This window comes from Somniosus microcephalus, chromosome 4, assembly GCF_052327205.1.
Source record: "Somniosus microcephalus isolate GS21.2 chromosome 4, FLI_Smic_1.0, whole genome shotgun sequence".
Lineage (NCBI taxonomy): Eukaryota > Metazoa > Chordata > Chondrichthyes > Squaliformes > Somniosidae > Somniosus > Somniosus microcephalus.
In genome coordinates, this window is record NC_140990.1 from 87,438,597 (window position 1) to 87,465,001 (window position 26,405).

The 26,405-nt window shown below is 48.2% G+C and overlaps 1 protein-coding gene and 1 pseudogene across 2 annotated transcripts; both read left to right on the plus strand.

The window, feature by feature from the left end:
• Nucleotides 1-4,026: 4,026 nt before the first annotated feature.
• LOC147119454 (uncharacterized) lies at nucleotides 4,027-5,212 on the plus strand (annotated as a pseudogene).
• Nucleotides 5,213-14,223: 9,011 nt separating this feature from the next.
• Nucleotides 14,224-19,912, plus strand: LOC147119455 (uncharacterized). 2 transcript variants are annotated; one of them, XM_085985039.1, is made up of 2 exons: nucleotides 14,224-15,660; nucleotides 15,740-15,888. In XM_085985039.1, exons 1-2 carry the CDS (start codon nucleotides 14,810-14,812, stop codon nucleotides 15,795-15,797), a joined length of 909 nt encoding a protein of 302 aa, XP_085841165.1. In that variant the 5' UTR covers nucleotides 14,224-14,809; the 3' UTR covers nucleotides 15,798-15,888. The 2 variants fall into 2 exon arrangements, with proteins under 2 accessions (XP_085841165.1, XP_085841164.1); XM_085985038.1 differs by having other exon boundaries at nucleotides 14,224-19,912.
• The last annotated feature ends 6,493 nt before the right edge of the window (nucleotides 19,913-26,405 follow it).

Sequence of the window (26,405 nt, forward strand, 5' to 3'; positions counted from 1 at the left end):
ACTGAGATTCTGAGGCTTTGGTGACCAGGGTCGTAACTTCAGGCCGAATCTCAGTATCAGCTTCAGGCTCCACAAGGGTGAAGGGATTGGACTCAGGAGTCTCCTCTGTGTTGACATCAGACAGGAAAGAGGGGCCCGAGAACCAACTGCTTTGCTGTAGGTGTGCTGCTGGTATAGACCTGGTAGCATGGTCTGCAGGGTTCAGGTCTGTGGAGACATAGCACCACTGGTCAGGGTGAGTGGATCGTTTGATACGAGTCACCCAGTTGGAAACATACACATAAAACCTTCTTGTGGAGTTGTGGATGTAACCAAGTACAATCTTGCTGTCCGTGAAGAACTTAACGGCGCTCACGTCGATGTCAATCTCGTCTCTGATCAACCGTAGGTTCCCTTTTGCTTCTTTTTCTGGGAGGAGTGGAGCATCCCACTCACTCTGATCCGATGGGAGTTCCCGTACTAATGCTTTTCCTTGCATTGTTATGGGAGCTACGAACCCCAAAGGGTCGTACAAACTGTTGACTGTGGACAGGATGCCTCTCCGTGTGAATGGCCTTTCTTCACGGGACACCAGGAATGTGACGCTGTCTGTTTCCAGGTTCCAGGAGAGTCCCAGGCTCCGTTGAAGGGGGGGAGGATCCAATCCAAGGTGCAAATCCTTCAGATCCTTGGCACGGTCCTCTGCAGGGAAGGCTTCCATCACCTGTCCACTGTTCGATGTTACCTTGTGTAGTCTCAGGTTGGACTCTTTCCATGGCCAACAACTTTCAGGACGGCCATCTAACTCCAGAAGGCCCGAACTCAACAACTCTCGGCGGATAAGGCACCCAGCGAGGTCCTGTGTACCCTGTGGCTCGGGTGAGGACTGCTTGGCTGGATTGGCCGAGTGCTGTGGAGGTCTCTGCAGGTAAGTCTTGCTTGTTTCTTCTCCTTTAAGCTCAGTGTCTCCAAAAACAGGCTGTTTGCTACTGTGGTGAGTAGCTGGTTCTGCGTCGAGATAGTTGGATGTTTCCTTGGAGAACAATTTGGAGTGTTGTTGGACATACTCACTTGTACGTTGCACTGGACTGAGGGGCTGTCCCAGAACATATGTTTCCTGGCTGGGCTCCCCGCCTTCGTTCTCCTCACCTTCTTCATAAGCTGCGGCTTTAGCTTTAGCGGCAGCGGCAGCTCTCTGGCTTTGGAGAATGTGGAGACTGGCAGCGAGGTCAGCTTTCTGCTTCATCACACTAGCTTCTTTTTCAGCAAGGGCCAATTGAGCCTGGGCAGCTTTTGCCTTGGCACATGCTTTGGCGGCTGCAGAAGCTGTCGATGACGACGGTCTGCTGGACTGCCGAGATGATCTAGTGGATACTTTAGAGGACTGTGCCGTCTGCTTCATCACACTAGCGTCGAGGTCAGCTCTCTGCTTCATAAGGTCAGCTTTCTGCTTCATCATACTAGCTTCGAGGTCGGCTCTCTGCTTCATAAGGTCAGCTTCTTTTTCAGCGAAGGACAATTGAGCCTGGGCAGCTTTTGCCTTGGCACGTGCTTTGGCGGCTGCAGTAGCTGTCGATGACGACGGTCTGCTGGACCGCCGAGATGACCTAGAGGATACTTTAGAGGACTGTGACTTGGCAGCGTTTGCTCGGAGAGGCTCATGCTTCTCGATTGGCTGGTCGACGTCCTCTATGGTATATTGTCCTCCTGAGCGTAGACTCATGGTAGCTGAGTGGTATCTTCCTGTGCTTGAGCCCACTGTGCTGTTGTCTTTTTACTATTCTGCCCTCGCAACGCGTGGCTATGCAGAGCTAGACAGATAGCGAACAACTTGATATCTTCCCGTAAAATCACATGGCTTGACTTTTCTTGTAACGCTTTATTGAAAGATTCTTATTGTAAAACTGAAATACAACACAGAAATGGAAGCACACATTAGTACACAAACGCATAACTGATATGTATACACAAATTTAGGTACGCCTGAGCAACACAGTACATTTGGCAAACTGGAAGGCATTCTCTTTAAATTAGCCCTGTACATAGTGTATCAAAATGCAGCTACTAGTTAACCAGCTAGACAGAGAAAAGTTACAACTAAACATTTTCTACAACATACAGTGTACACTAATCATCTATAGCATTCTAAAATACTTACAGACAAATAATTTCCAAGACTCAAGCATGGGGACAATACAACTGCCCGGAGCCTGTGCTGCTGTAGGAGCACCGTGGTGTAGGTCTTGTCCCAGCGAGGACTCCACGAGGACTACGTTAGCAGTCCTGTGGGGAGCGTGATGACCTCATCACGCTCGGTCGCGTTGTCCGCGCTTGGGGCGTCACGTGATGCACGTGGTCGCGTTTCTGGCCGTTGGGGCCAAAGTCGGGAGGGGCCGAAGTCGGGAGCGGGAGCTGGAGGCCAGGCTGAGCCGGTGCTTGCCGCGGGAGCGGAAGATCGCGTCGCTCCCGGCGGCTGATCGATGCGGCCGAAGACGCTAGGCCGGGCTGTGCCGGCGGCCTTTCTGGAGGGCTGAGTCGGGCCGGCAGCCGCCTCACGCATGTCACGTCGTACGTGACGTGACGTCAGCACGCTAAGGCGCGTCTTAAAGGGGCAATGGCCCTAAAAGGTAAGTTAAAGGGGCAACGGCCCTAACAGGTAAGTTATACATATATAAGTAGGTTATGTACATACAGTAAGGTTAAGTTAGAAGGAGAGACAGCACACTCCCCGCTTGGTACAATTCCATTTGTACCACTACAGATACAAAATAAACCTGAAGAAAACGTCCTTTGGCAGCGACATACTCAGAGTCCGTTCTCTAGGTTTCTTCGGAAAGGAGGACTACGATCTCTGAGACTGGCCTCAGAAACACTTTGACAGGCCCCTCCTTGACAATCTTCACCTCCACCTTGCGGACCCTCTTGTCCCTGGTCGGCAGAGTTTTGACAACCAGTCCCACTGGCCATTCATTTCTGCGTGCTTGGCTGTCTTTCAGCAAGACAACATCTCTCACTTTGACATTTGGCTTGTCTTCTGTCCATTTCCTACGGCTCTGTAGGGTGGACAAATACTCTCCTCTTTGCTTGGGGAATGTCTGTCCCTCTTCAAGACATTTGAATTCCTCCTTGAAGGATGCTGCTACATGAATGAGTCGGGCTGTGGTTCGGCAGAGTGTTCTCCAGCTTGAGAATCGCTCGAAGCGTTGTGAGCCCAACTGAGATTCTGAGGCTTTGGTGACCAGGGTCGTAACTTCAGGCCGAATCTCAGTATCAGCTTCAGGCTCCACAAGGGTGAAGGGATTGGACTCAGGAGTCTCCTCTGTGTTGACATCAGACAGGAAAGAGGGGCCCGAGAACCAACTGCTTTGCTGTAGGTGTGCTGCTGGTATAGACCTGGTAGCATGGTCTGCAGGGTTCAGGTCTGTGGAGACATAGCACCACTGGTCAGGGTGAGTGGATCGTTTGATACGAGTCACCCAGTTGGAAACATACACATAAAACCTTCTTGTGGAGTTGTGGATATAACCAAGTACAATCTTGCTGTCCGTGAAGAACTTAACGGCGCTCACGTCGATGTCAATCTCGTCTCTGATCAACCGTAGGTTCCCTTTTGCTTCTTTTTCTGGGAGGAGTGGAGCATCCCACTCACTCTGATCCGATGGGAGTTCCCGTACTAATGCTTTTCCTTGCATTGTTATGGGAGCTACGAACCCCAAAGGGTCGTACAAACTGTTGACTGTGGACAGGATGCCTCTCCGTGTGAATGGCCTTTCTTCACGGGACACCAGGAATGTGACGCTGTCTGTTTCCAGGTTCCAGGAGAGTCCCAGGCTCCGTTGAAGGGGGGGAGGATCCAATCCAAGGTGCAAATCCTTCAGATCCTTGGCACGGTCCTCTGCAGGGAAGGCTTCCATCACCTGTCCACTGTTCGATGTTACCTTGTGTAGTCTCAGGTTGGACTCTTTCCATGGCCAACAACTTTCAGGACGGCCATCTAACTCCAGAAGGCCCGAACTCAACAACTCTCGGCGGATAAGGCACCCAGCGAGGTCCTGTGTACCCTGTGGCTCGGGTGAGGACTGCTTGGCTGGATTGGCCGAGTGCTGTGGAGGTCTCTGTAGGTAAGTCTTGCTTGTTTCTTCTCCTTTAAGCTCAGTGTCTCCAAAAACAGGCTGTTTGCTACTGTGGTGAGTAGCTGGTTCTGCGTCGAGATAGTTGGATGTTTCCTTAAGGTTAAGTTAGAGGGAGAGACAGCACAGAACCAGTTGGGATTTTAATGACAATCCAGCAGCTTTTATCGTTACTTGTTTTTCTAGTACCGGCCCCACAAATTCCCAGATTCATTGAGCTCAATTTCACAACCTGTTTTTGTGTTTTTGTGGGTTCTCTCTCATCCTGTTTTATATTCATTTTACATGGTATTCGAAGGGGAGGATTTGTAGACAGGAAATTTAACTCAAACATCACATCAAGATCTGATAGAGTCACTCAATTCATCAGGACCTGAATATCATCAAACATAACATGGAAGCAAAAAGCACCATGCACAGCGGGGAGAAACCGTACACATGTTCTGTGTGTGGACGAGGATTCATTCGATCCTCTGGCCTGGCAAAACACAAGCACAGTCACATTGGGGAGCAACCCTGGAAATGTAGGGACTGTGGGAAAGGATTCAATTACCCATCTGAGCTGGAAATTCATCGACACAGTCACACCGGGGAGAGCCCGTTCACCTGCTCCATGTGTGGGAAGGGATTCACTCAGTCATGTGACCTGCTGACACACCAGCGAGTTCACACTGGGGAGAGGCCATTCACCTGCTCTGTGTGTGGGAAGGGTTTCACTCAGTCATCCCAACTACAGAGACACCAACTTGTTCACACAAATATGAGACCTTTTAAATGTTCTGACTGAGAAGAGCTTTAAAAGCAAAAAGGATCTGCTGACACACCAGCGAGTTTACACTGGGGAGAGACCATTCACCTGCTCCGTGTGTGGGAAGGGATTCACTTCTTCATCCCACTTACTGAAACACCAACTTGTTCACACCAATGTGAGACCTTTTAAATGTTCTGACTGTGAGAAGTGCTTTAAAAGCAAAACGGATCTGCTGACACACCAGCGAGGAAGGGATTCACGAATTCAACCCACCTACTGAGACACCAGCGAGTTCACACTGGGGAGAGGTCGTTCACCTGCTCAGTGTGTGGGAAGTGATTCACTGAGAGCTCCAGCCTGCTGACACACCAGCGAGTTCACACCGGGGAGAGGCCATTCACCTGCTCCATGTGTGGGAAGGGATTTACTACTTCATTCAATCTTCTGACACACCAGCATGTTCACACTGGGGAGAGGCCGTTCACCTGCAGTGTGTGTGGGCAGGGCTTCACTCGATCATTCAGCCTGCTGAGACACCAGAGAGTTCACACTGGCGAGAGACAGTTCACCTGCTCCATGTCTGGGAAGGGATTCACTCAGTCATCCCACCTACTGATTCATCAGTGAGTTCACAAGTGCCAGCAGGGGTTGGATTCTGCTGTTATTGCTGCTGTTAATCACATCCAGGACTGAACCCTGTTCATTCTGACAGTTGGGTTCACTCCTGCTGTTGAACTCCACCACTGACCCTGCTGAAGGTTGTAGGCTCAGGGAGTGGGGCCTCCAGGAGTGGACAGTAAGAAAGCTGGGCTTCAGTATCCTGACAAATATATGGCGAGGAACCAGAGGAATCCTTACTAAGGAAATGACTGGGGTTTCACCGGCCAGCGTAGGTCTAGGGGTGAATGATGCCTGACTCCCTGAACTAACTTACATTGAACTCAGTTCAGATCCAGATGAATTCAGTTTACAGGAGAATAGAGAGAAATATCACCCACAGTTGAGGGAGACAAAAGCAGCCATTAGAGAAGCTCAGAGATCTTTGGAAAAGAAGATGGTGCTCAATTGTGGTAATAATGGCAAAATCTTTTCCAGCTCCGTCAGGAGGCAGAATCCCGTTAAAGATGGTTTTGGGCAGGGGTGGGCAGTGATTTGGGCTGGAGGGCCACTTAACAAGTTGTGGTGAGCTGTTGAGGGCCGCACACCAATGTTGCCCCTAAGGTGCGCGGCTGCACGGTGGCGCAGCAATGGCGAGGCCCCGCGCAGGCCACTCACCAGCTCCTGCCGCTGGGAGAGAAACCGCACAGCACATTTAAATGGACCGCGCACGTTGGTGAGAGCAAAGTGTTCAATTGGTGAATCGGAAACAGTCCGACTCTTAGTGTTGAGCATCGCAGCACTTCTACCCTCCCAATAATTTGTCAACATAAATTCAGATAGTCCTCAGATACTATCTTAAATACACAGAATGTGGTGTAAGATAGTAAAATCTGCCGTTAGTAAATGAATGAAATGAGTGATCGATTGATGGATGGATTATATGTTGGACTGAAAGTCCACGTGGCTGTTTGGCCGAGCAGCTCGAGCCTTTTGAAGCACAAGTAGCTCTTTGTGGACACTGTTTCTGCTTCAAAAAACTGAAGGACATCAGAAGTCATTAACGGAGACGGGCACAGCATGTCAGCTCAACAAATGGCACCAAAGAATGGTGGGATGTGGGTTTATGCCCATTCTCCCTCACACTGCAAACCCTTAATCTCCACTGGACTGTCGGGAAGAAAGAGGGGGGTCAACAGAAAGTGAGCTTGTCCCCACAAGGAAGTACATTTGGAGGGTGAGACCCCACGGGTCACAGTAGAACAGCAGGGTCAGAGCAAGCTGCCCACCTGTTCCCTCAGCTGAGAATGCTTTGGTTGTGTGCAGGGACCTAAAGAGAAAAAACACACACAACAAAATGTAAAAGGCAAAAGAAAACTTCAAAGGGTTTGCTTAAAGTAAGAAAATACTATATTTGTAAAATAACTGCAGGTAGTTCTTTGGCTAAACTCTTCCTTAGTCAAACAACCATATTCCAATAAGTGATATTGCAGCTTGCTGTTGATGATAATTAGAGATGTACTTTGTAGATAAATAGTGTACAAGGTTAAAAAGCAGAAAGCTTCCCATTTGGGGCTTCGTGTTGCTGCGAAACTGCTCAGGCTGTTTCCATCATTATTTTATTGTCCTTTTGGTTATTTTTCAGTAGTTGTCCTTCTGGTTCAGATATGCTGGGGGCAACTTGAACCTCCCCCACCTGACGGGATTGAATTTCCTGCCCGTTTTACACCTTCCCTGATTTTGCTCTCCAATGATTTCAGTCGAAAGTGAAATCAGGCGAGGTGTAAAACAAGCGGCCGATCTGATCGCATTAGTTTCCCGCTGGGCGCGTGAGGTTAAAATCACCCCCTGCTGTTTCCAAACACAACCCAAGCAAATTTCTCCTGACAATAGTTTGGTTCTGACCCTTAATAATGTTCCAGCTACTCTTATCACCACAATTGCTTTAATTCTGACATTTGGCCTGTGATCTGATAGCAAAGCAGTGATCTCGTCACATGCAGTGAGCAAATGGGAACAAACTGGAGGTCCATTGTGCAGGAAGAAACCCAGACACGCATCGACCTTTTCTCTCATTTGAAGATGTGCATTGCTGAAGAGGATAAGACAGCTTGTAATGTGGAGGACAATCTAGTGTCAGGCAGTGTGCTTGGAGATGTCAAAATATCACCATCCAGTCTGGTCCTCCACATTGAAAACTCTTGGAACATCTCGGATTTGTGAAACATTGAGGTTGATTTTATTGGAAATATCAAATTCAGCTCTGATTTGCAAACCTTTATTATCGCAATGCTCTTGCCATTGAGATGCATCAGTCAGCTGAATAAGGTAGATTTGATATTTTCAGTAAATACAGGGTTCAGTTTCATATTTCCAAATATGATTGGCTTCCCAAGTCCATTAAACACCACAGATCAGATCATTCAGTCAGGCTCATTTTCAAAGAAAGGCTCAATTGCAACAGGCACATGGGCAAGAATGGAATGTCGATCCTTCTCTTGCAGCTGATCGGGGATCTTGGCTGTGTTTGACGTTGCTGAGATTGCTGAGCTTAGACTTCCTGGGGCTGATTTTCATTCTGGGTGGATATCGGGTGAGCGGTGCGATGGTGCTGCCTGTCCAATGTCCTTGGCGAGAGGACCCAGCCATTTTGATGGCCGGGCCTCATCAGTGCAATATCCAGCTCCACCCGCTAAACCAGGGCTGACAGGGAACTTGCAGATCGGAGGGCAGGGGGTGGGTGAAACTGGAAATCTGCCGGCTCCTCCATGGAACAGAGCCGGACACATTGATGCAGGAAATGGCAGATTCCATTTGCCTGCCTCTGTTTGTGGTTGTGGCTCCCCTGCTGCCTCGGAGACAATGACCCGCCTCCTGACATTACGTGGGCTGGGGTCGGGTGCAGCGGATGTTCGGCCTTGAAGCCAGGCCTTGGCAGGCTGGATTGAATCTATTGGCGGGCCGGGAAATGGCCCACGGGCCGTACTTTGCCACCGCTGCCCTTGCCCGTATAATCAACAGCTCAACAGAGTCAGGGATTGTTCCCCGAGATTGGAAGGCAGCTCACGCAGTTCCCATCAGAGCCGGGGAACTACTGGCCCATCAGTGTGACCTCAATCACAGGGAAGATGATTGAAGGGATCCTAAGAGATGCTGTTTATGATCACCGGGGAGGAGGAGGGGCCGTTAGAGATACTCACACGGCTTCTGGACAAGATGGTCGCGTCCTACAAACCTGCTTGAGTTTATTGAATAAGTTTAACCCTTTTACACCGATATCATTCTGGTGAATCTGCACCGCGACCCCTCACCAAGGCCAATATATCCTTCCTGAGGTGCGGTGCCCAGATCTGAATGCAATACTCCAGATGGGTTCTAACCAGAGCTCTGTACAGCTCCCAGCTGCTGAGACACCAGCGAGTTCACACTGGGGAGAGGCCGTTCACCTGCTCCGTGTGTGGGAAGGGATTCACTCATTGATCCCACCTGCTGACACACCAGCGAGTTCACAAGTGACTGCAGGTTTGGATTCTGCTGTTGTTGCTGCTGTTAATGACATCCAGGACTGAACCATGTTCATTCTGACAGTTGGGGTTTGTTTCTGCTGATGTTAATAACCCCTATAACTGGGCTGCAGTTTAATATTCTGGATATAAGTCAAATAAATCTGCTTTGTATCAAACACACTTTATATCGAGTCCTTGACGTCTCTAAGATAAGAGGAGACTAATTGATATCCTGTTACCGACTGCTCCATTTTGGGCCTTTTCTCCTTTGTTAAAGAAAGACTTGTATTCACACAGCACCTTTCACAACTTCAGGACATCCCAAAGCGCTTTACAGCCAATGAAGTACTTTTGAAAAGCAGTCACTGTTGTGATGTAGCAAATGCAGCAGCCAATTTGCACACAGCAAGATCCCACAGACAGCACTGTGATAATGACCAGATGATCTGTTTTAGTGATGTTGGTTCAGGGAGAAATGTTGGCCAGGACTCCAGGGAGAACTTCCCTGCTCTTCGAAATAACATCATGGGATCTTTTACATTCACTTGAGAGGGCAGATGGGGCCTCGCTTGAACATCTCGTCCGAAGACGGCACCTCTTTCAGTGCCGCACTCCCTCAGTACTGCATTGGAGTGTCGGCTTAGATTGTGTTCTCAAGTCTCTGGAGGTGGACTTGATCCCACAACTTACTGACTCAGAGACAAGAGAGAGAGAGAGAGAGAGAGAGTGCTCTCACTGAGCCACGACTAACACCCGATCATTACTGTAGATTATTTCAGTTCTCCTACCTTCAGTTACTTTCTTGGACAAGTCACAGCTCCCCATATCATCCAGAGTGCCTCTCCTAGCCTTGATATCCAGGGGAGGCATCGATATCATGTCCATGTACCTGCCCTGGGAGTGTTTGATGGGACAGTGTAGAGGGAGCTTTACTCTGTCTCTAACCCGTGCTGTACCTGCCCTGGGAGTGTTTGATGGGACAGTGTAGAGGGAGCTTTACTCTGTATCTAACCCGTGCTGTACCTGCCCTGAGAGTGTTTGATGGGACAGTGTAGAGGGAGCTTTACTCTGTACCTAACCCATGCTGTACCTGCCCTGGGAGTGTTTGATGGGACAGTGTAGAGGGAGCTTTACTCTGTATCTAACCCGTGCTGTACCTGCCCTGGGAGTGTTTGATGGGAGAGTGTAGAGGGAGCTTTACTCTGTATCTAACCCGTGCTGTACCTGCCCTGGGAGTATTTGATGGGGCAGTGTAGCGAGAGCTTTACTCTGTATCTAACCCATGCTGTATCTGCCCTGGGAGTGTTTGATGGGACAGTGTAGAGGGAGCTTTACTCTGTCTCTAACCCAAGCTGTACCTGCCCTGGGAGTGTTTGATGGGTCTGTGTAGGGGGAGCTTTACTCTGTATCTAACCCGTGCTGTACCTGCCCTGGGAGTGTTTGATGGGACAGTGTAGAGGGAGCTTTACTCTGTATCTAACCCACACTGTACCTGCCCTGGGAGTGTTTGATGGGACAGTGTAGAGGGAGCTTTACTCTGTATCTAACCCATGCTGTACCTGCCCTGGGAGTGCTTGATGGGACAGTTTAGAGGGAGCTTTACTCTGTATCTAACCCATGCAGTACCTGCCCTGGGAGTGTTTGATGGGACAGCGTAGTGGGAGCTTTACTCTGTATCTACCCCGGTTGTACCTGCCCTGGGAGTGTTTAAGGCAGACAATCGGTGCTCAGAACATCCGATTCTTCGGCACTGACACCCATCACCTCGATGAGAACAACATTTAACCCAAAGATAAGAACCGAAGCAAGGGCTCCTTGGATGACGAGGGAGATAGAGAAGATGATGAAACCAAAAAAGAGGGTGTATGATGCATATCTGGTGAATTCTTCAAGGGAAGACCAGACCAAATACAATAAGTTGGGAGGGGATGTGAATATGAAAATCAGATTGGTAAAGAGAGAATATGAGAGTAGAATGGCGGTTAACATAAAAAGGAACCCAAATATCTTCTCCCGGCATGTAAACAGTAAGCGGGTAGTAAGAGGCAGGGTGGGGCCTATTAGAGACAAAGAGGCACAGGGCAAGGCTAGAATACTCAATGAGTACTTTGTATCAGTGTTTACTAAGGAGGTGGATGCTGACAAAATATCGGTAGAAGTGGAAAAGGTAGAAGCAATGGAAGGGGTGAAAATTGATAGGATGTACTGGAAAGGCTGGGTATGCTTAGAGTGGACAAGTTAGAATCATAGAAAGTTACAGCATGGAAGGAGGCCATTTCGGCCCATCGTGTCCGCGCTGGCCAACAAAGAGCTATCCAGTCTAATCCCACTTCCCAGCTCTTGGTCCGTAGCCCTGCAGGTTAGAGCATCCCAAGTGCACATCCAAGTACTTTTTAAATGTGGTTAGGGTTCCTGCCTCTACCACCCTTTCAGGCAGTGAGTTACAGACCCCCACAACCCTCTGGGTGAAGAAATTTCCCCTCAAATCCCCTCTAAACCTTCCCCAATTACTTTAAATCTGTGCCCCCTGGTTTTTGACCCCTCTGCAAAGGGAAATAGGTCCTTTCTATCCACTTTATCTATGCCCCTCATAATTTTATACACCTCAATAAGGTCTCCCCTCAGCCTCCTCTGTTCCAATGAAAACAGACCCAGCCTATCCAGTCTTTCCTAATAGCTAAGATTCTTTACTCCTGGCAACATCCTTATAAGTCTCCTCTGTACCCTCTCTAGTGCAATCACATCTTTCCTGTGATGTGGTGACCAGAACTGCATGCAGTACTCTAGCTGAGGCCTAACTAGTGTTTTATACATTTGAAGCATAATCCCCCCTGCTCTTGTATTCTATGCCATGGCTAATAAAGGCAAGCATTCCGAATGCCTTCTTAACCACCTTATCTACCTGGTCTGCTTCCTTCAGGGATCTGTGGACATGCACTCCAAGGTCCCTTTGTTCCTCTACACTACTCAGTGTCCTACCATTTAATGTGTATTCCCTTTTCTTGTTAGCCCTCCCCAAATGCATTACCTCACACTTCTCTGGATTGAATTCCATTTGCCACTGTTCTGCCCACCTGACCAATTTATTGATATCTTCCTGCAGTCTACAGGTTAATTCTTCAGTATCAACCTCACAGCCGATTTTAGTATCATCTGCAAACTTCTTAATCATACGCCCCTTCTTCAAGTCAAGATCGTTGATATATACCACAAAAAACAAGGGACCCAGTACTGAGCCCTGCGGAACCCCACTGGAAACAGCCTTCCAGTCACACAAACAACCATCAACCATTACCCTCTGCTTCCTGTCTCCGAGCCAGTTTTGAATCCAACTTGACACTTTGCCCTGGATCCCATGGGCTTTTAACTTCGTGACCAGTCTGCCATGTGGAACCTTATCAAAAGCCTAAGTTGCCTGGTCCAGTGGCTTGCATCCCAGGTTGCAAAGGGAATTGGGGGAGGAGATAGCCGAAGGGCTTGCCATAATTTTCCAATCTTCCCTAGATGCGGGGGAGATGCATGAGGATTGGAAAGTGTCAGATGTGACACCATTGTTCAAGAAAGGGTGTAAGGACAAGCCTAGTAACTAAAGGCCAATCCGTTTAACATCAGTGGTGAGTAAAGTTTTAGAAACAATAATCAAGGAAAAAATTAACGGGCGCTTGGAAAGGTTTAAGCTAATTAAGGAGAGCCAACACAAATTTGTGAAAGGCAGATCGTGTTTGACTAATCTAATTGATTTTTTTGATGAAGTAACAGAGAGAATTGATGAAGGGAATGCAATGGATGTTGTCTGCATGGATTTTCGGAAGCGGTTTGACAAACTATCACATAGAAGGCTGGTTAATAAAATTGAGGCTCATGGAATAGGTGGGTCAGTGGCAGCTTAGATAAAGAATTGGCTTAAGGACAGAAAACAGCGAGTTGTGGTAAATGGCTGTTTTTCAGACTGGAGGATGGTAGACAGTGGTGTTCCCCAAGGGTCAGTGCTGGGGCCACTGCTTTTTTTGGATATATATAACTGATCTGGATATTGGAATACAGAGTAGAATTTCTAAATTTGCCGATGTCACCAAACTTAGGGGTGTGGCAAACAGTGAGGATTATACCAATCGACTGCAACAGGACATAGAAAGGCTAGCAGAATGGGCAGACAAGTGGCAGATGGAATTTAATACAGAGAAGTGTGAGGTGATGCATTTTGTCAGAAGGAACAGGGAGAGACAATATACACTTAATGGCACAGTTTTAAAGAGTGTGTAAGGACAGCGGGACCTAGGAGTTAATGTGCATAGGTCCCTGAAGGTGGCAGGACATATTGAGAGAGTGGTTAGCAAAGCATATGGGATCTTGGGCTTCATAAATAGAGGTATTGAGTACAAAAGTAGAGAAGTTATGCTGAACCTTTATAAAGCGCTGGTTAGACCACAACTGGAGTATTGTGTCCAGTTATGGTCACCACATTTTGGGAAGGATGTGAAGGCCCTTGAGAGGGTACAGAGGAGATTGACCAGAATGGTTCCAGGGATGGGTGCTCTTAGCTACAAGGACAGGTTGGAGAAGCTGGATTTGTTTTCATTAGAGCAAAGGAGGTTGAGGGGTGATTTGAAAGAGGTGTACAAGATTATGACAGGTTTGGATAGACTAGACGGGGAAAGGCTGTTCCCACTAGTTGACGGTACAAGGACTAAGGGACACAGATTTAAGTTTTTGGGCAAGAGATACACGGGGGATGTGAGGAAAAACTTTTTTACACAGCGAGTGGTGATGATCTGGAACTCACTGCCGATGGAAGTGGTGGAAGCGGAGACACTCAATGTTTTCAAGGGGAGACTGGATAGGCACTTGAGGGAAATGCATTTGCAGTGCTACGGGGATAGAGCGGGGAATGGGACTGACTGGATTGCTCTCCAGAGAGCCAGCACGGATTCCATGGGCCGAATGGCCTCCTTCTGTGCCGTTATGATTCTAAACCAGACTGGGCGGGCCAGAGGAAGGAGTTAGTAAAGGAATAGTGGCGACCAGCTTACTTTGCACGGTGGCTGAGGACCCGGACACTCAGGTTTCTGTATAATTTATTGAGTCATTTTGTTTCTTGCCCCTCCGGCCCAATCTCAATGAAATGACAAAAAAATGTTGTTCTCAGCCATCAATAGTGGGGTGTTTACCCAGAATCTTCCGCGCGGCAGAATGTGCCCTATCAAAGACCACAGGAGCCCAGTGCGCAGGCGCGGGACCGGTGTGCTCTGAGCATGCGCAGTGCGAGTGCTGGCGATCGTCTGAAACGGAAGAGATGCTTCCGGGAGGCGGTAGGAGATTGTGGGCTCGGGGAGGAATTGGACCCGCGGGTGGGCTGGGAAGCTTCATTAACACCTGGTGTAGGCCTCAGGCTCCGAATAAGAGCCCCCAGGCCCCGGATTTGTCCCGCGGTGACAGGCCCGGCCGACCGGTCAGCGGGGTCACTGGCCGCCATCTTGCACAGGGCGGGATCACGGCGCATGCGCGACCATCTTGACCAGGAACAAAGAGTGGGCGGGGCTTCAGGGTCCCAGTGACCAGGAGAGACAATCATTGACTCATTGATTTTATTCTCACTCTGCATACAGCGGGTTTCTCACAATTTTCGTAAAGGATTTCAGACATCAGTGTGACTGGAACAGCACCGAGACGCACACACCCGAGTGAGAGTGTTCCAGAGCACTAACTGTGGAAAGAGCTTTAACCAGTTACACAGCCTGAAAAAACATCGCACCATTCACAGCGGGGAGAAACCGTACACGTGTTCTGTGTGTGGACGAGGCTTCAACTGATCATCCAACCTGGAGAGACACAAGGACACCCGCACCATGGAGAAACCGTGGAAATGTGGGGACTGTGGGAAGGGATTCAGTTGCCCGTCTGAGCTGGAAAATCATCGACGCAGTCACACTGGGGAGAGGCCATTCACCTGCTCCGAGTGTGGGAAGGGATTCACTCACTCATCCAACCTGCTGACACACCGGCGAGTTCACACTGGGGAGAGACCGTTCACCTGCTCTGTGTGTGGGAAGGGATTCAGCCTCTCCTCCACTCTGCTGAAACACCAACTTGTTCACTCTGATAAGAGGCCTTTTAAATGTTCTAAGTGTGAGCTGAGCCTTAAAAGCACAAAGGATCTGCTGAGACACCAACGCACTCACACTGGGGAGAGACCGTTCACCTGTTTTGAGTGTGGGAAGGGATTCACTAATACATCCAACCTGCTGACACACCAGCGAGTTCACACTGGGGAGAGGCCATTTACCTGCTCTGAGTGTGGAAAGGGATTCACTAATTTATCAAACCTACTGGCACACCAGCGAGTTCACAATGGGGAGAGGCCGTTCTCCTGCTCTGTGTGTGGGAAGAGATTCACGAATTCATCGAACCTGCTGGCACACCAGCGAGTTCACACTGGGGAGAGGCCATTCACCTGCTCCGAGTGTGGGAAGAGATTCACTCATTCATGCAATCTAATGAATCACCAACGAGTTCACTCTGATGAGAGACCTTTTAAATGCTCGGACTGCGGGAAGTGCTATAAAAGTTCCGGGGAACTGACGTGCCACCAACGTGTTCACACTGGGGAGAGACCGTTCAGTTGCTCTCACTGCGGGGCTGGGTTCAGTCGATCATCTGATCTTACTGTACACCAGCGCACTCACACTGGAGAGAGGCCGTTCACCTGCTCCGTGTGTGGGAAGGGATTCACTCAGTCATCACACCTCACTTCACACCAATTTGTTCACACCAGTAAGAGACCTTTTCAATGTTCTGACTGTGAGAAGAGCTTTAAAAGCAGAAATGATCTGCTGAAACACCAACGTATTCACACTGGGGAGAGGCCATTCACCTGCTCCGTGTGTGGGAAGGGATTCACTCAGTTATCCAACCTGCTGAGACACCAGCGAGTTCACAAGTGACAGCAGGAGTTGGATTCTGCTGTTATTGCTGCTGTTAATCACATCTAGGACTGAACCATATTCATTCTGACAGTTGGGGTTTGTTACTGCTGATGTTAATGATCCCTGTAACTGGGCTGGAGTTTAATATTCTGGATATTTGTCAAAAAAATCTTTGTTTTAAACACGTTGTTATGGATTTCTCATCTCTCTTCACTGACAGCAAGCTCCCCATGCGGGTTAATCTCGAGCCCTGTAAGAAACATGTCCCAGCCGCTCTCTTCCATGGTTCAGAGCTCCTAGGCACGGAACAGAAGGCTCCTTTACAACTGTGTTTAGAGTTGGGAAGAACAACAGTGAATGCTGGAAACGTGCTGTCAAATCAGAGATTGGTGTCAAACTGTGATCTGTTTCTGACTGAAAGTGAAACGGCAGGGTTAAGATTCCTGTCTAAAAATGACTGTGGTAATTGTTCTATGTAGATTTAACGGGTCAGAAATTTGGGTCGGAGGCTTCCCGCAGGCACAAGCCCCCGACCTGCACTTACATAGTGCGCCTGCCGTTGTGCTGTGGGGCCGCGTGGGATTCCGATCCTGGGCCTCCTCCAGCTGCCGGCGCGCAGTGCTTGTGTATCCCAGCGGCGAAGTTAGTTCGCAGCGTCCCCTGGGACCACGTGGGCCATGGGGAGCCAATCGGAGCAGGGAATCTTTCTTCATAGATTTGACAGGAAGACCCCAAAAGGATTGGCCCCAAAACCTAAGTAAAACTTCAAATAATTTTTTTTTCAAAATCACATCTTTAAAATAACTATAAATTACATAAATTAACTATTTTAAACAAAAATTTAAATTTTTGAAAAAAGTTAATTAAAGTTTTTAACAGGGCTAAAAATAAACTTACGTTTCTTTAAAGTATTTAAAAATGATAAACCTGTGGAAAAATGTTTTAATTTTACTTAAATAACCTCTTACCTTGTTAAAAGCAGGCCTTGCGACTGCTTTTTTCATGCGCAGTTGCTAGGGATTTACCCGCACGCAGAAACCTGTAAAAAAATCGGAAGTTCCAGGCATATGCGCTGCCTCGCCGGCGCACACGTTTGACCTGTGAATCTCTTCCTTCAAGGGAACGGAGCATGAAACCGGCACTTTCGTTGGCTCTACGCGTGAGTACACAGCGCGTACTCACCCGTGGGGACCCGAATTTCTGGCCCCATATGTTTGAGTGACAGTCCTGAGTCTACAACCCATTTAAAATAAACCCGTTTAAAATAAATTGGTTAAAGTCTGCATTAAAATAGCAGAGGGAGGAGTTCACAGGAGCCTGTTAACTGCTGGTACAATTATACAACAGACATTTGATCTCCAGATAAAGAAGGACCTGCAGCGTGTTTCCAGGAATTCCCTGTTTTATTGATGTGTGTGTTAGACACCAGGATAACTAAAAATACACAAACCGGAACATTCACGGGGGTGCGATCCCAACAGTTACTCTGGGATCACTCCCGCTGTGGAACTCCACCACTGACCCTGCTGAAAGTTGTAGGCTCAGGGAGTGGGGCCTCCAGGAGTGGACGGTAAGAAAGCTGGGTTTCAGTATCCTGACAAATATATGGTGAGGAACCAGAGGAATCCTTACTGAGGAACCATCTGGGGTTTTACCTGTCAGTGTAGGTCTAGGGGTGAATGATGTCTGACTCCCCGAACTGTCTTACATTGAACCCAGTTTGGATCAAGATGAATTCAGTTTACAGTAGAATGGGGACAAATTATCACCCACAATTAAGGAAGACAAAAGCAGCCATTAGAGAAGCTCAGAGATCTTTGGAAACGAAAATGCTGCACAATTGTGGTAATAATAGTAAAAGCTTTTCCAGCTACGTCAGGAGTCAGAAGACCATTAAAGATGGTTTAAGGCCACGGAAAGACAGTTCAGGACAGATTGAAACAGATTCCCAGGCTGTGACAGAGCTGTTAAATGACTATTTCACATCAGTCTACGCTCCTGTAGATGATGCTCAGATTCCAGCTGTGGGATGTGCTGTCGACAAAATAACATCATCAATATTAAAATAGAAAGGGATTGTCATCTTGGATAAAATAGGAAATCTGAAATTAGATGGCACTCCCGGTCCAGATGATATCCCCCCACGGGTGTTTAAAGAGATGGGACGGTGCTCTGTGAGCCTCTTGCCCGTATCATCAACAGCTCCATAGAGTCAGGGATTGTTCCCTGAGATTGGAAGGCAGCTCACCTCGCTCCCATTTTCCAAATCGGGGAGAGATCAGAGCCGGGGAACTACAGGCCCATCAGTGTGACCTCGATCACAGGGAAGATGCTTGAAGGGATCCTGAGAGATGTTTATGATCACCGGGGAAAGGGAAGAGGCCGTTAGAGATACTCAACAGGGGTTCAGAAAAGAAGGTCACGTCTTACAAACTAGCTGGAGTTTTGTGAAGATGTTGCGAGGTTGGTGGATGAGAGGAATCCGGTTGACATTGTCGACCTCGGGTGACAAACTCATTTTCTATGGTGGGTCTGATCCGATATCCTGGCACTTGTTGTGGGCCACATTCAGCAAAAGTTATTAAAATAGGAATAAATGAAGATAAACTATATCGGTGATTATTTACAGTTAGATTTTATTTACAGCTGCTGCTGCTCCCGATCCCTGGCACCTCTCAGCTTGAACCATTGCATCAACATTTGGAGCAAGTGACTGGGCTGGGGCCTGTCCTGGATAAAAACATGAGGACCACTTGTCACCACAGAACCGTGTCACCCAACCACTGACCCTGGAAGTGAATTCCACAGCCTCACAACTCTCTGTGTGAAGAAGGTTCTCTCGATCACTGTTCCAAATCTCCTACATTTAATCTTGTATCTCTGGCTCCTTGTCCTGACCCCTCCACCACTGGAAACAGCCGGCTTCTATCGACCCCATCCCACCTTTCATCATTTTAAACATTTCTATCATATCGCCCTGGAATCTGTGCTGAATATGAGAAGGACGAGTCCGAACAGACTGGGCCCGAGACTGAGCCACCTACCATTCTGGTCAGGAATGCACCTGTACTTCCTGTACTCCTTTTTGTCTGAGATGTGGGCGTCACTGGCGAGGCTGGCATTTATTGCAATTATTGCCCCTCTCTATTTGCCCTTGAGAAGGTGGTGGTGAGCCGCCTTCTTGAACCGCTGCAGTCCGTGTGGTGAAGGTACTCCCACAGTGCTGTTAGGGAGGGCATTCCAGGATTTTGACCCAGCGATGATGAAGGAACAGCGATTATATTTCCAAGTCTGATGGTGTGAGACTTGGGGGGAACTTGGAGGTGGTGGTGTTTCAATGCGCCTGCTGCCCTTGTCCTTCCCGGTGGTAGAGGTCATGGGTTTGGGAGGTGCTGCCGAAGAAGCTTTGGCGAGGTCATGGGTTTGGGAGGTTAACCAAAGGTTTTTAGGGATATGGGTCAAAGGCGGGTGTATGGAGTTAGGTCACAGATCAGCCATGATCTCATTGAATGGTGGAACAGGCTCGAGGGGCTCAATGGCCTTCTCCTGTTCCTATGCTGCTGAAGAAACCTTGGCGAGTTGCTGCAGTGCATCTTGGTGGTGGATGGGGTGCCGATCAAGCGGGCTGCTTTGTCCTGGATGGTGTCGAGCTTCTTGGATGTTGTTGGAGCTGCACTCATCCAGGCAAGTGGAGACTATTCCATCACACTCCTGACTTGCACCTTGTAGATGGTGGAAAGGCTTTGGGGAGTCAGGAGGTGAGACACTCGCTGCAGAATACCCAGCCTCTGACCTGCTCTTGTTGCCACCTGATCGGTTTGCAACCACAACTGTCTGCCTCAGTGATTATTAGATAAACCACAAGCACACAACACTCTCTGCTGCACACACCTTGTAAACATTATCTCTGGGCCTCCACAGTGAGAAGGTAAACTGCAAGAAGAGGGGAAAAGAGGAGCCCTTCCCATGGCAATCTGTGTGCTTTACTCTGTAACCTTTACTCTTCAAATAAAGTCACTCCCTGTGGGCACTTTTCAAGGTTTCTTTTCCCGCAGTTCGGAATATTGACAACACGGCTGACATGCATCACCGGTGACATCACAATGACTATTGACAACACGGCCAACCTGCATCACCAGTGACATCACAATGACTGTTGACAACACGGCCGACCTGCATCACCGGTGACATCACAATGACACTGAACAGTTTAGGGTTCGTGGTCGGAGCCTTGGGGTTCGGGGCTGGTGTTACACTTCGGGGTTTGTGGTGGTGGTTATGGGTTACTGGTTAGGGTTAGGACTAGGTGTTAGGGTTAGCGGTTAGTGGATATGATATGGGTTAGGATTCGTGGTTAGTGGTTTGGCGTTAGGAGATAGAGTAAGGTTACAAACCACTATTGACAATGCCAGTGTCACTGGACACGTCCTTTTTCTTTTCATTTTTTGATGTGTGCTCTACACACACATCGAAGGTGAGAATGAAGCAGAGGGTAATGGTTGATGGGTGTTTTTGTGACTGGAAGGCTGTTTCCAGTGGGGTTCTGCAGGGCTCAGTACGAGGTCCCTTGCTTTTTGTGGTATATATTAATGATCTAGACTTGAATATAGGGGGTATGATTAAGAAGTTTGCAGATGATACTAAAATCGGCTGTGTGGTTGATACTGAAGAAGGGCGCTGTAGACTGCAGGAAGATATCAATAAATTGGTCAGGTGGGCAGAACAGTGGCAAATGGAATTCAATCTGGAGAAGTGTGAGGTAATGCATTTGGGGAGGGCTAACAAGGAAGGGAATACACATTAAATGGTAGGACACTGAGTAGTGTAGAGGAACAAAGGAACCTTGGAGTGCATGTCCACAGATCCCTGGATAGCAGGCCAGGTAGATAAGATGGTTAAGAAGGCATACGGAATGCTTGCCATTATTAGCCGTGGCATAGATTACAAGAGCAGGGGGGTTAAGCTTCAACTGTATAAAACACTAATTAGGCCTCAGCTAGAGTACTGCGTGCAGTTCTGGTCACCACATTACAGGAAAGATGTGATTGCACTAGAGAGGGTACAGGGGAGATTTACAAGGATGTTGCCGGGAGTAGAGAATCTTAGCTATGAGGAAAGACTGGATAGGCTGGGTCTGTTTTCATTGGAACAGAGGAGACTGAAGGGAGACCTTATTGAGGTGTATAAAATTATGAGGGGCCTAGATAAAGTGGATAGAAAGAACCTATTTCCCTTAGCAGAGGGGTCAAAAACCAGGGGGTACAGATTTAAAGTAATTGGTGGAAGGTTTAGAGGGGATTTGAGGGGAAATTTCTTCACCCAGAGGGTTGTGGGGGTCTGGAACTCACTGCCTGAAAGGGTGGTAGAGGCAGAAACCCTAACCACATTTAAAACGTGCTTGGATGTGCATTTGGGATGCTGTAACCTGCAGGGCTACGGACCAAGAGTAGGGAAGTGGGATTAGGCTGGATAGCTCTTTGTTGGCTGGCGCGGACACGATGGACTGAAATGGCCTCCTTCCATGCTGTAACTTTCTATGATTCTATGCTGTGGGGCTCACGCTAAGTCCAGTTGCTGAAAATGATTAACAGACTGGGTTTTGTGTTTGGTGATTCCAGCCATGTTACTGAGACTTTCCCTGGATACAAAGGCTAGGAGAGGCACTCTGGAAGGTATGGGGAGCTGGGATTTGTCCATGAGAGTAACAAAGTATGAGAACTGAACTAAACTATAATTAGAAAGGAGAAAAGGCCCAAAAATGGAACAGTCGGTAACAGGACATCAGTTAGTCTCCTCTTATCTTAGAGAAATAAAGAACACAACAGTGTATGTTTACACCAAAACTGGCTTGACAGATATCCAGAAACTTAAACTCCAGCCCAGTTAAAGGGGTTATTAACATCAGCACAAACAAACAAAGGATGAGATTAATGGCAGAATCGAACCCCCTGCAGTCACTTGTGAACTTGCTGGTGTCTCAGTAGGTGAGATGATCGACTGAATTCCTTCCCACACACAGAGCAGGTGAATGGCCTCTCCCCAGTGTGAACTCACTGGTGTCTCAGCAGGTTGGATGCAGAAGTGAATCCCCTCCCATATACAGAACAGGTAAACGGCCTCTCCCCAATGTGAACTCGCTGATGTTGAATGAGGTGAGATGACTGCCTGAAGCTCTTCTCGCAGTGAGTGCAACTGAACAGTCTCTCATCTGTGTGAACAAGCTGATATTTAATTAGATCTGCAGAGAGTTTAAAGCAGTTCCCACAGTCAGAACATTTAAAAGGTCTCTCGTCAGTATGAACTCGCTGGTGTAACTGGAGGCTGGATGACAGAGTGAATCCCTTCCCACACACGGAGCAGGTGAATGGCCTCTCCCCAGTGTGACTGCGTCGATGAGTTTCCAGCTGCGATGGGTAATTGAATCCCTTCCCACAGTCCTCACATTTCCACAGTTTCTCCATGGTGCGGGTGTCCTTGTGTCTCTCCAGGTTGGATGATCAGTTGAAGCCTCATCCACACACACAACACGAATACGGTTTCTCCCCACTGCGAACGGTGCGATGTTTTTTCAGGCTGTGTAACTGGTTAAAGCTCTTTCCACAGTCAGTGCGCTGGAACACTCTCACTCGGGTGTGTGTGTCTCGGTGCTTTTCCAGTCACACTGATGTTTGAAATCTTTTCCCACAGACAGAACAGACAAACATTTCTCCTTCCACATTCAAAGGCCGATGATATTCAGGTCCTGATGAATGGAGTGACTCTGTCAGATCTTGATGTGATGTTTGGTCTGTGTTTGCGGTGTGTAAATGCTGCCCTTCTCACAGCCTGTAAAAGGAGTTTACAAAAGCCATCACTGAGAGTCCAGGATAGAAATTGACAAGATTCTCTCCTCCTGGTTCCTGGCCAAGGGGGCCGCGCATGCGCCCTGCTGCCCCCTGAGCCTCTCAAAATGGCAGCTGTTAACCCGGGCCTGTCATCGGGAGAAAGCCTAGCAGCTGCCGCCCTGCTCGGGGCAAATGCCCGGCCCGGAGGCCCTTGTTCAGGGCCTGAGGCCCACCCCGGGTGTTTATAAAGTCTCCCCGCCGGTTCTATTGCTCCCCTGTGCTCCGCCGCCTTCTCCCCGCTCTGGAATCTTCTCTCTGCATTCTGCCGCCATTACCCAACTGGCGGCACTGCGCACGTGCAGGACCCGCCCTGCAACTTGGCCTGGAGGGTGTTGCACGGAGCAGTCCCGTGCAATAAAATGTTAAGTAGGTTCACAGACTCCCAGGCTGCTTGCTATTTTTGCGGCCTAGAGGAGTCCGTGTTCCATGTTTATGTGGAATGTGAGAGGTTGCAGCCCCTGTTCCATTATTTGAAAGGGCTGCTCCTCGATTTTTGGCTGCACTTCAGTCCCACGCTCCTGATATTCGGTCACCCGTTGAGGAGGGGAGCGGGCGGGTCAGAGGACCTCCTCGTAGGACTGCTCCTGGGCCTGGCCAAAGAGGCCATTAATAGGTCCAGGCAGCGGGAGGTCGAGGGGTTTGTTCAGCCCGATTGCCTGCCTCTCTTCTGTGGCCATGTTCGCGCCCGGGTGGCCCTGGAGATGGAGCACGCGGTGTCCGCCGGCACACTTGAGGCCTTCCACAACCGGTGGGCACCGCGGGGACTGGACTGCATCATCACCCCGACAAACCAAATTTTAATTTAATTTGATAAGTTTTATTTAAAGTTTTATTAAGTTACAGTTAATTTACAGTTAACCCGTTCCAACAAAAAGAGGAGCCGCCCTGCTCCGAACGCTCCCCGCACCTGTGCACACCGGGCCCTGCAGCGTTGATAGGGCCTATTCTAGCGCACGGAGTGTTCTGGGTGGAAAGACTTGCTACACAGAATGGTAAGGGGAATGTGGTGAGACTGGGAATTGGATGCTGAGGGGGAAGGAGGTGCTCAGTAATTTAAACCAAGGAGCAACAGTAAATAATAAATAATCGCAGCAGTGGACAGAGAAAAAGTGACTTTATAATCAACACAGCAGAGCAAATTAATATAACTATAATCGGTAAGAATATCGATATCCCTTTGTGTGTTTAGTCTCTTTAGTGGTTAGTGTTAAGCTTGACTTAGAAAGGATTTATTAGTGAAAGTAAGTCTACTCTTTTGGTAGGAACCATAAACGAACAAACTGTAACTAATAAAACTTTAAATTAAACTGAACAAATTATATTAAAATTTTGTTGGCCGGGGTGATGACGCACACCAGTCCCTGCGGCCTATTGGCTCGAGCGTGCCGGCGGACACCGAGTGCTCCATCTCCAGGGCCACCCGGGCGTGAACATGGCTGCAGAAGAGAGGCAGGCAATCAGGCCGAATGATCCCCTCGATTGCCCGTTGCCTGGTCCTGTTTATGGCCACTTTGCCAGGCCCAGGAGCAGTCCTATGAGGAGGTCCTCCAATCTGCCCGCTCCCCTCCGCACCGGGTGATCATAAGAACATAAGAAATAGGAGCAGGAGTAGGCCAATCGGTCCCTCGAGCCTGCTCCGCCATTCAATAAGATCATGGCTGATCTGATCCTAACCGCCAATCCACTATCACAGAACCATCTCCTGAATCTAACAGAATTAGACACACGAAATAGGAGCAGGATCAGGCTACACGGCCCCTGGGCCCGCTCCGCTACCCACAGGGCCATGACCGATCCGAACCTAGACTCATGTCCAAATTCCTGCCCGCTCCCCGTAACCTTTAATTCCCTTTACTTCTAGGAAACTGTCTATTTCTGTTTTAAATTTATGTAATGATGTAGCTTCTACAGCTTTTTGGGGCAGCATATTCCATGGACCTACCACCCTCTGAGTGAAGTAGTTCCTCCTCATCTCAGTTTTGAAAGAGCAGCCCCTTATTCTAAGACTATGCCCCCTCGTTCTAGTTTCACCCATCATCGGGAACATCTTCCCTGCATCCACCCGATCCAACCCCTTCACAATCTTATATGTTTCAATAAGATCGCCTCTCATTCTTCTGAACTCCAATGAGTAGAGTCCCAATCTACTCAACCTCTCCTCATATGTCCATCCCCTCATCCCCGGGATTAGCCGAGTAAACCTTCTTTGTACGGACTCGAGAGCAAGTATGTCCTTTCTTAAGTATGGACACCAAAACTGTACGCAGTATTCCAGGTGCGGTCTCACCAATACCTTGTACAACTGAAGCAATACCTCCCTATTTTTATATTCTATCCCCCTAGCAATGAAAGCCAACATTCCATTGGCCTTCTTAATCACTTGCTGCACCTGCATACTAACCTTTTGAGTTTCATGCACCAGGACCCCCAGATCCCTTTGTACTTCAGTACTTTCCAGTTTCTTGCCATTAAGATAATAACTTGCTCTACGATTTTTCCTGCCAAAGTGCATAACCTCACACTTTCCAGTATTGTATTCCATCTGCCAAATCTCTGCCCACTTACTTAGCCTGTCGATGTCCCCTTGCAGGTTTTTTATGTCCTCCTCACTCACTACTTTCCCTCCCATCTTAGTATCATCTGCAAACTTTGATATGTTACACTCGGTCCCCTCCTCCAAATCGTTAATATAGATTGTAAAGAGTTGGGGACCCAGCACTGACCCCTGCGGAACACCACTAGTTACTGATTGCCAGTCTGAGAATGAACCATTTATCCCAACTCTCTGCCTTCTGTTAGATAGCCAATCCTCTATCCATGCCAGAATATTACCCCCAATCCCGTGATTTTTTTATCTTAAGCAGTAATCTTTTGTGTGGCACCTTGTCAAATGCCTTTTGGAAGTCTAAATACACTACGTCCACTGGTTCCCCTTTATCCACCCTATACGTTACTTCCTCAAAGAACTCCAGCAAATTTGTCAAACATGACTTCCCCTTCATAAAACCATGCTGACTTTGTCCTATTAAATTATGATTATCCAAATGTCCTGTTACTGTCTCCTTAATAATGGACTCCAAAATTTTACCTACCACAGATGTTAGGCTAACCGGTCTATAGTTTCCAGCCTTCTGTCTACTGCCCTTTTTAAATAAGGGTGTTACATTAGCAGTTTTCCAGTCTGCCGGGACCTTTGCCGAGTCCAGGGAGTTTTGGAAAATTATTACCAATGCATCCACAATCCCTACCGCCACTTCCCTCAAGACCCTAGGATGGAAGCCATCAGGTCCAGGTGATTTATCCGCCTTGAGTCCCATTACTTTACCGAGTACCACTTCCTTAGTGATTTTGATCGTGTTTAGCTCCTCCCCCCCTTTAGCCCCCTGTTTGTCCAGTGTTGGGATATTCTTAGTGTCTTCTACTGTAAAGACTGATGTAAAATATTCATTCAGTGTTTTTGCCATCTCCATATTTCCCACCATTAATTTCCCGGTCTCATCCTCTAAGGGACCAACATTTACTTTAGCCACCCTTTTTCTTTTTATTATTTCCATATTATTATTTATTGGTAAACAGCAAGAGTTAGGCTATTCTGGGAAGCAGTAAAGTAGATTGAATCCAAACATAGGAGATCC

Excerpts from the sequence above, each read along its gene's own strand:
- LOC147119455 (XM_085985038.1), top strand. The coding sequence starts at position 14,810 with ATGGAGAAACCGTGGAAATGTGGGGACTGTGGGAAGGGATTCAGTTGC.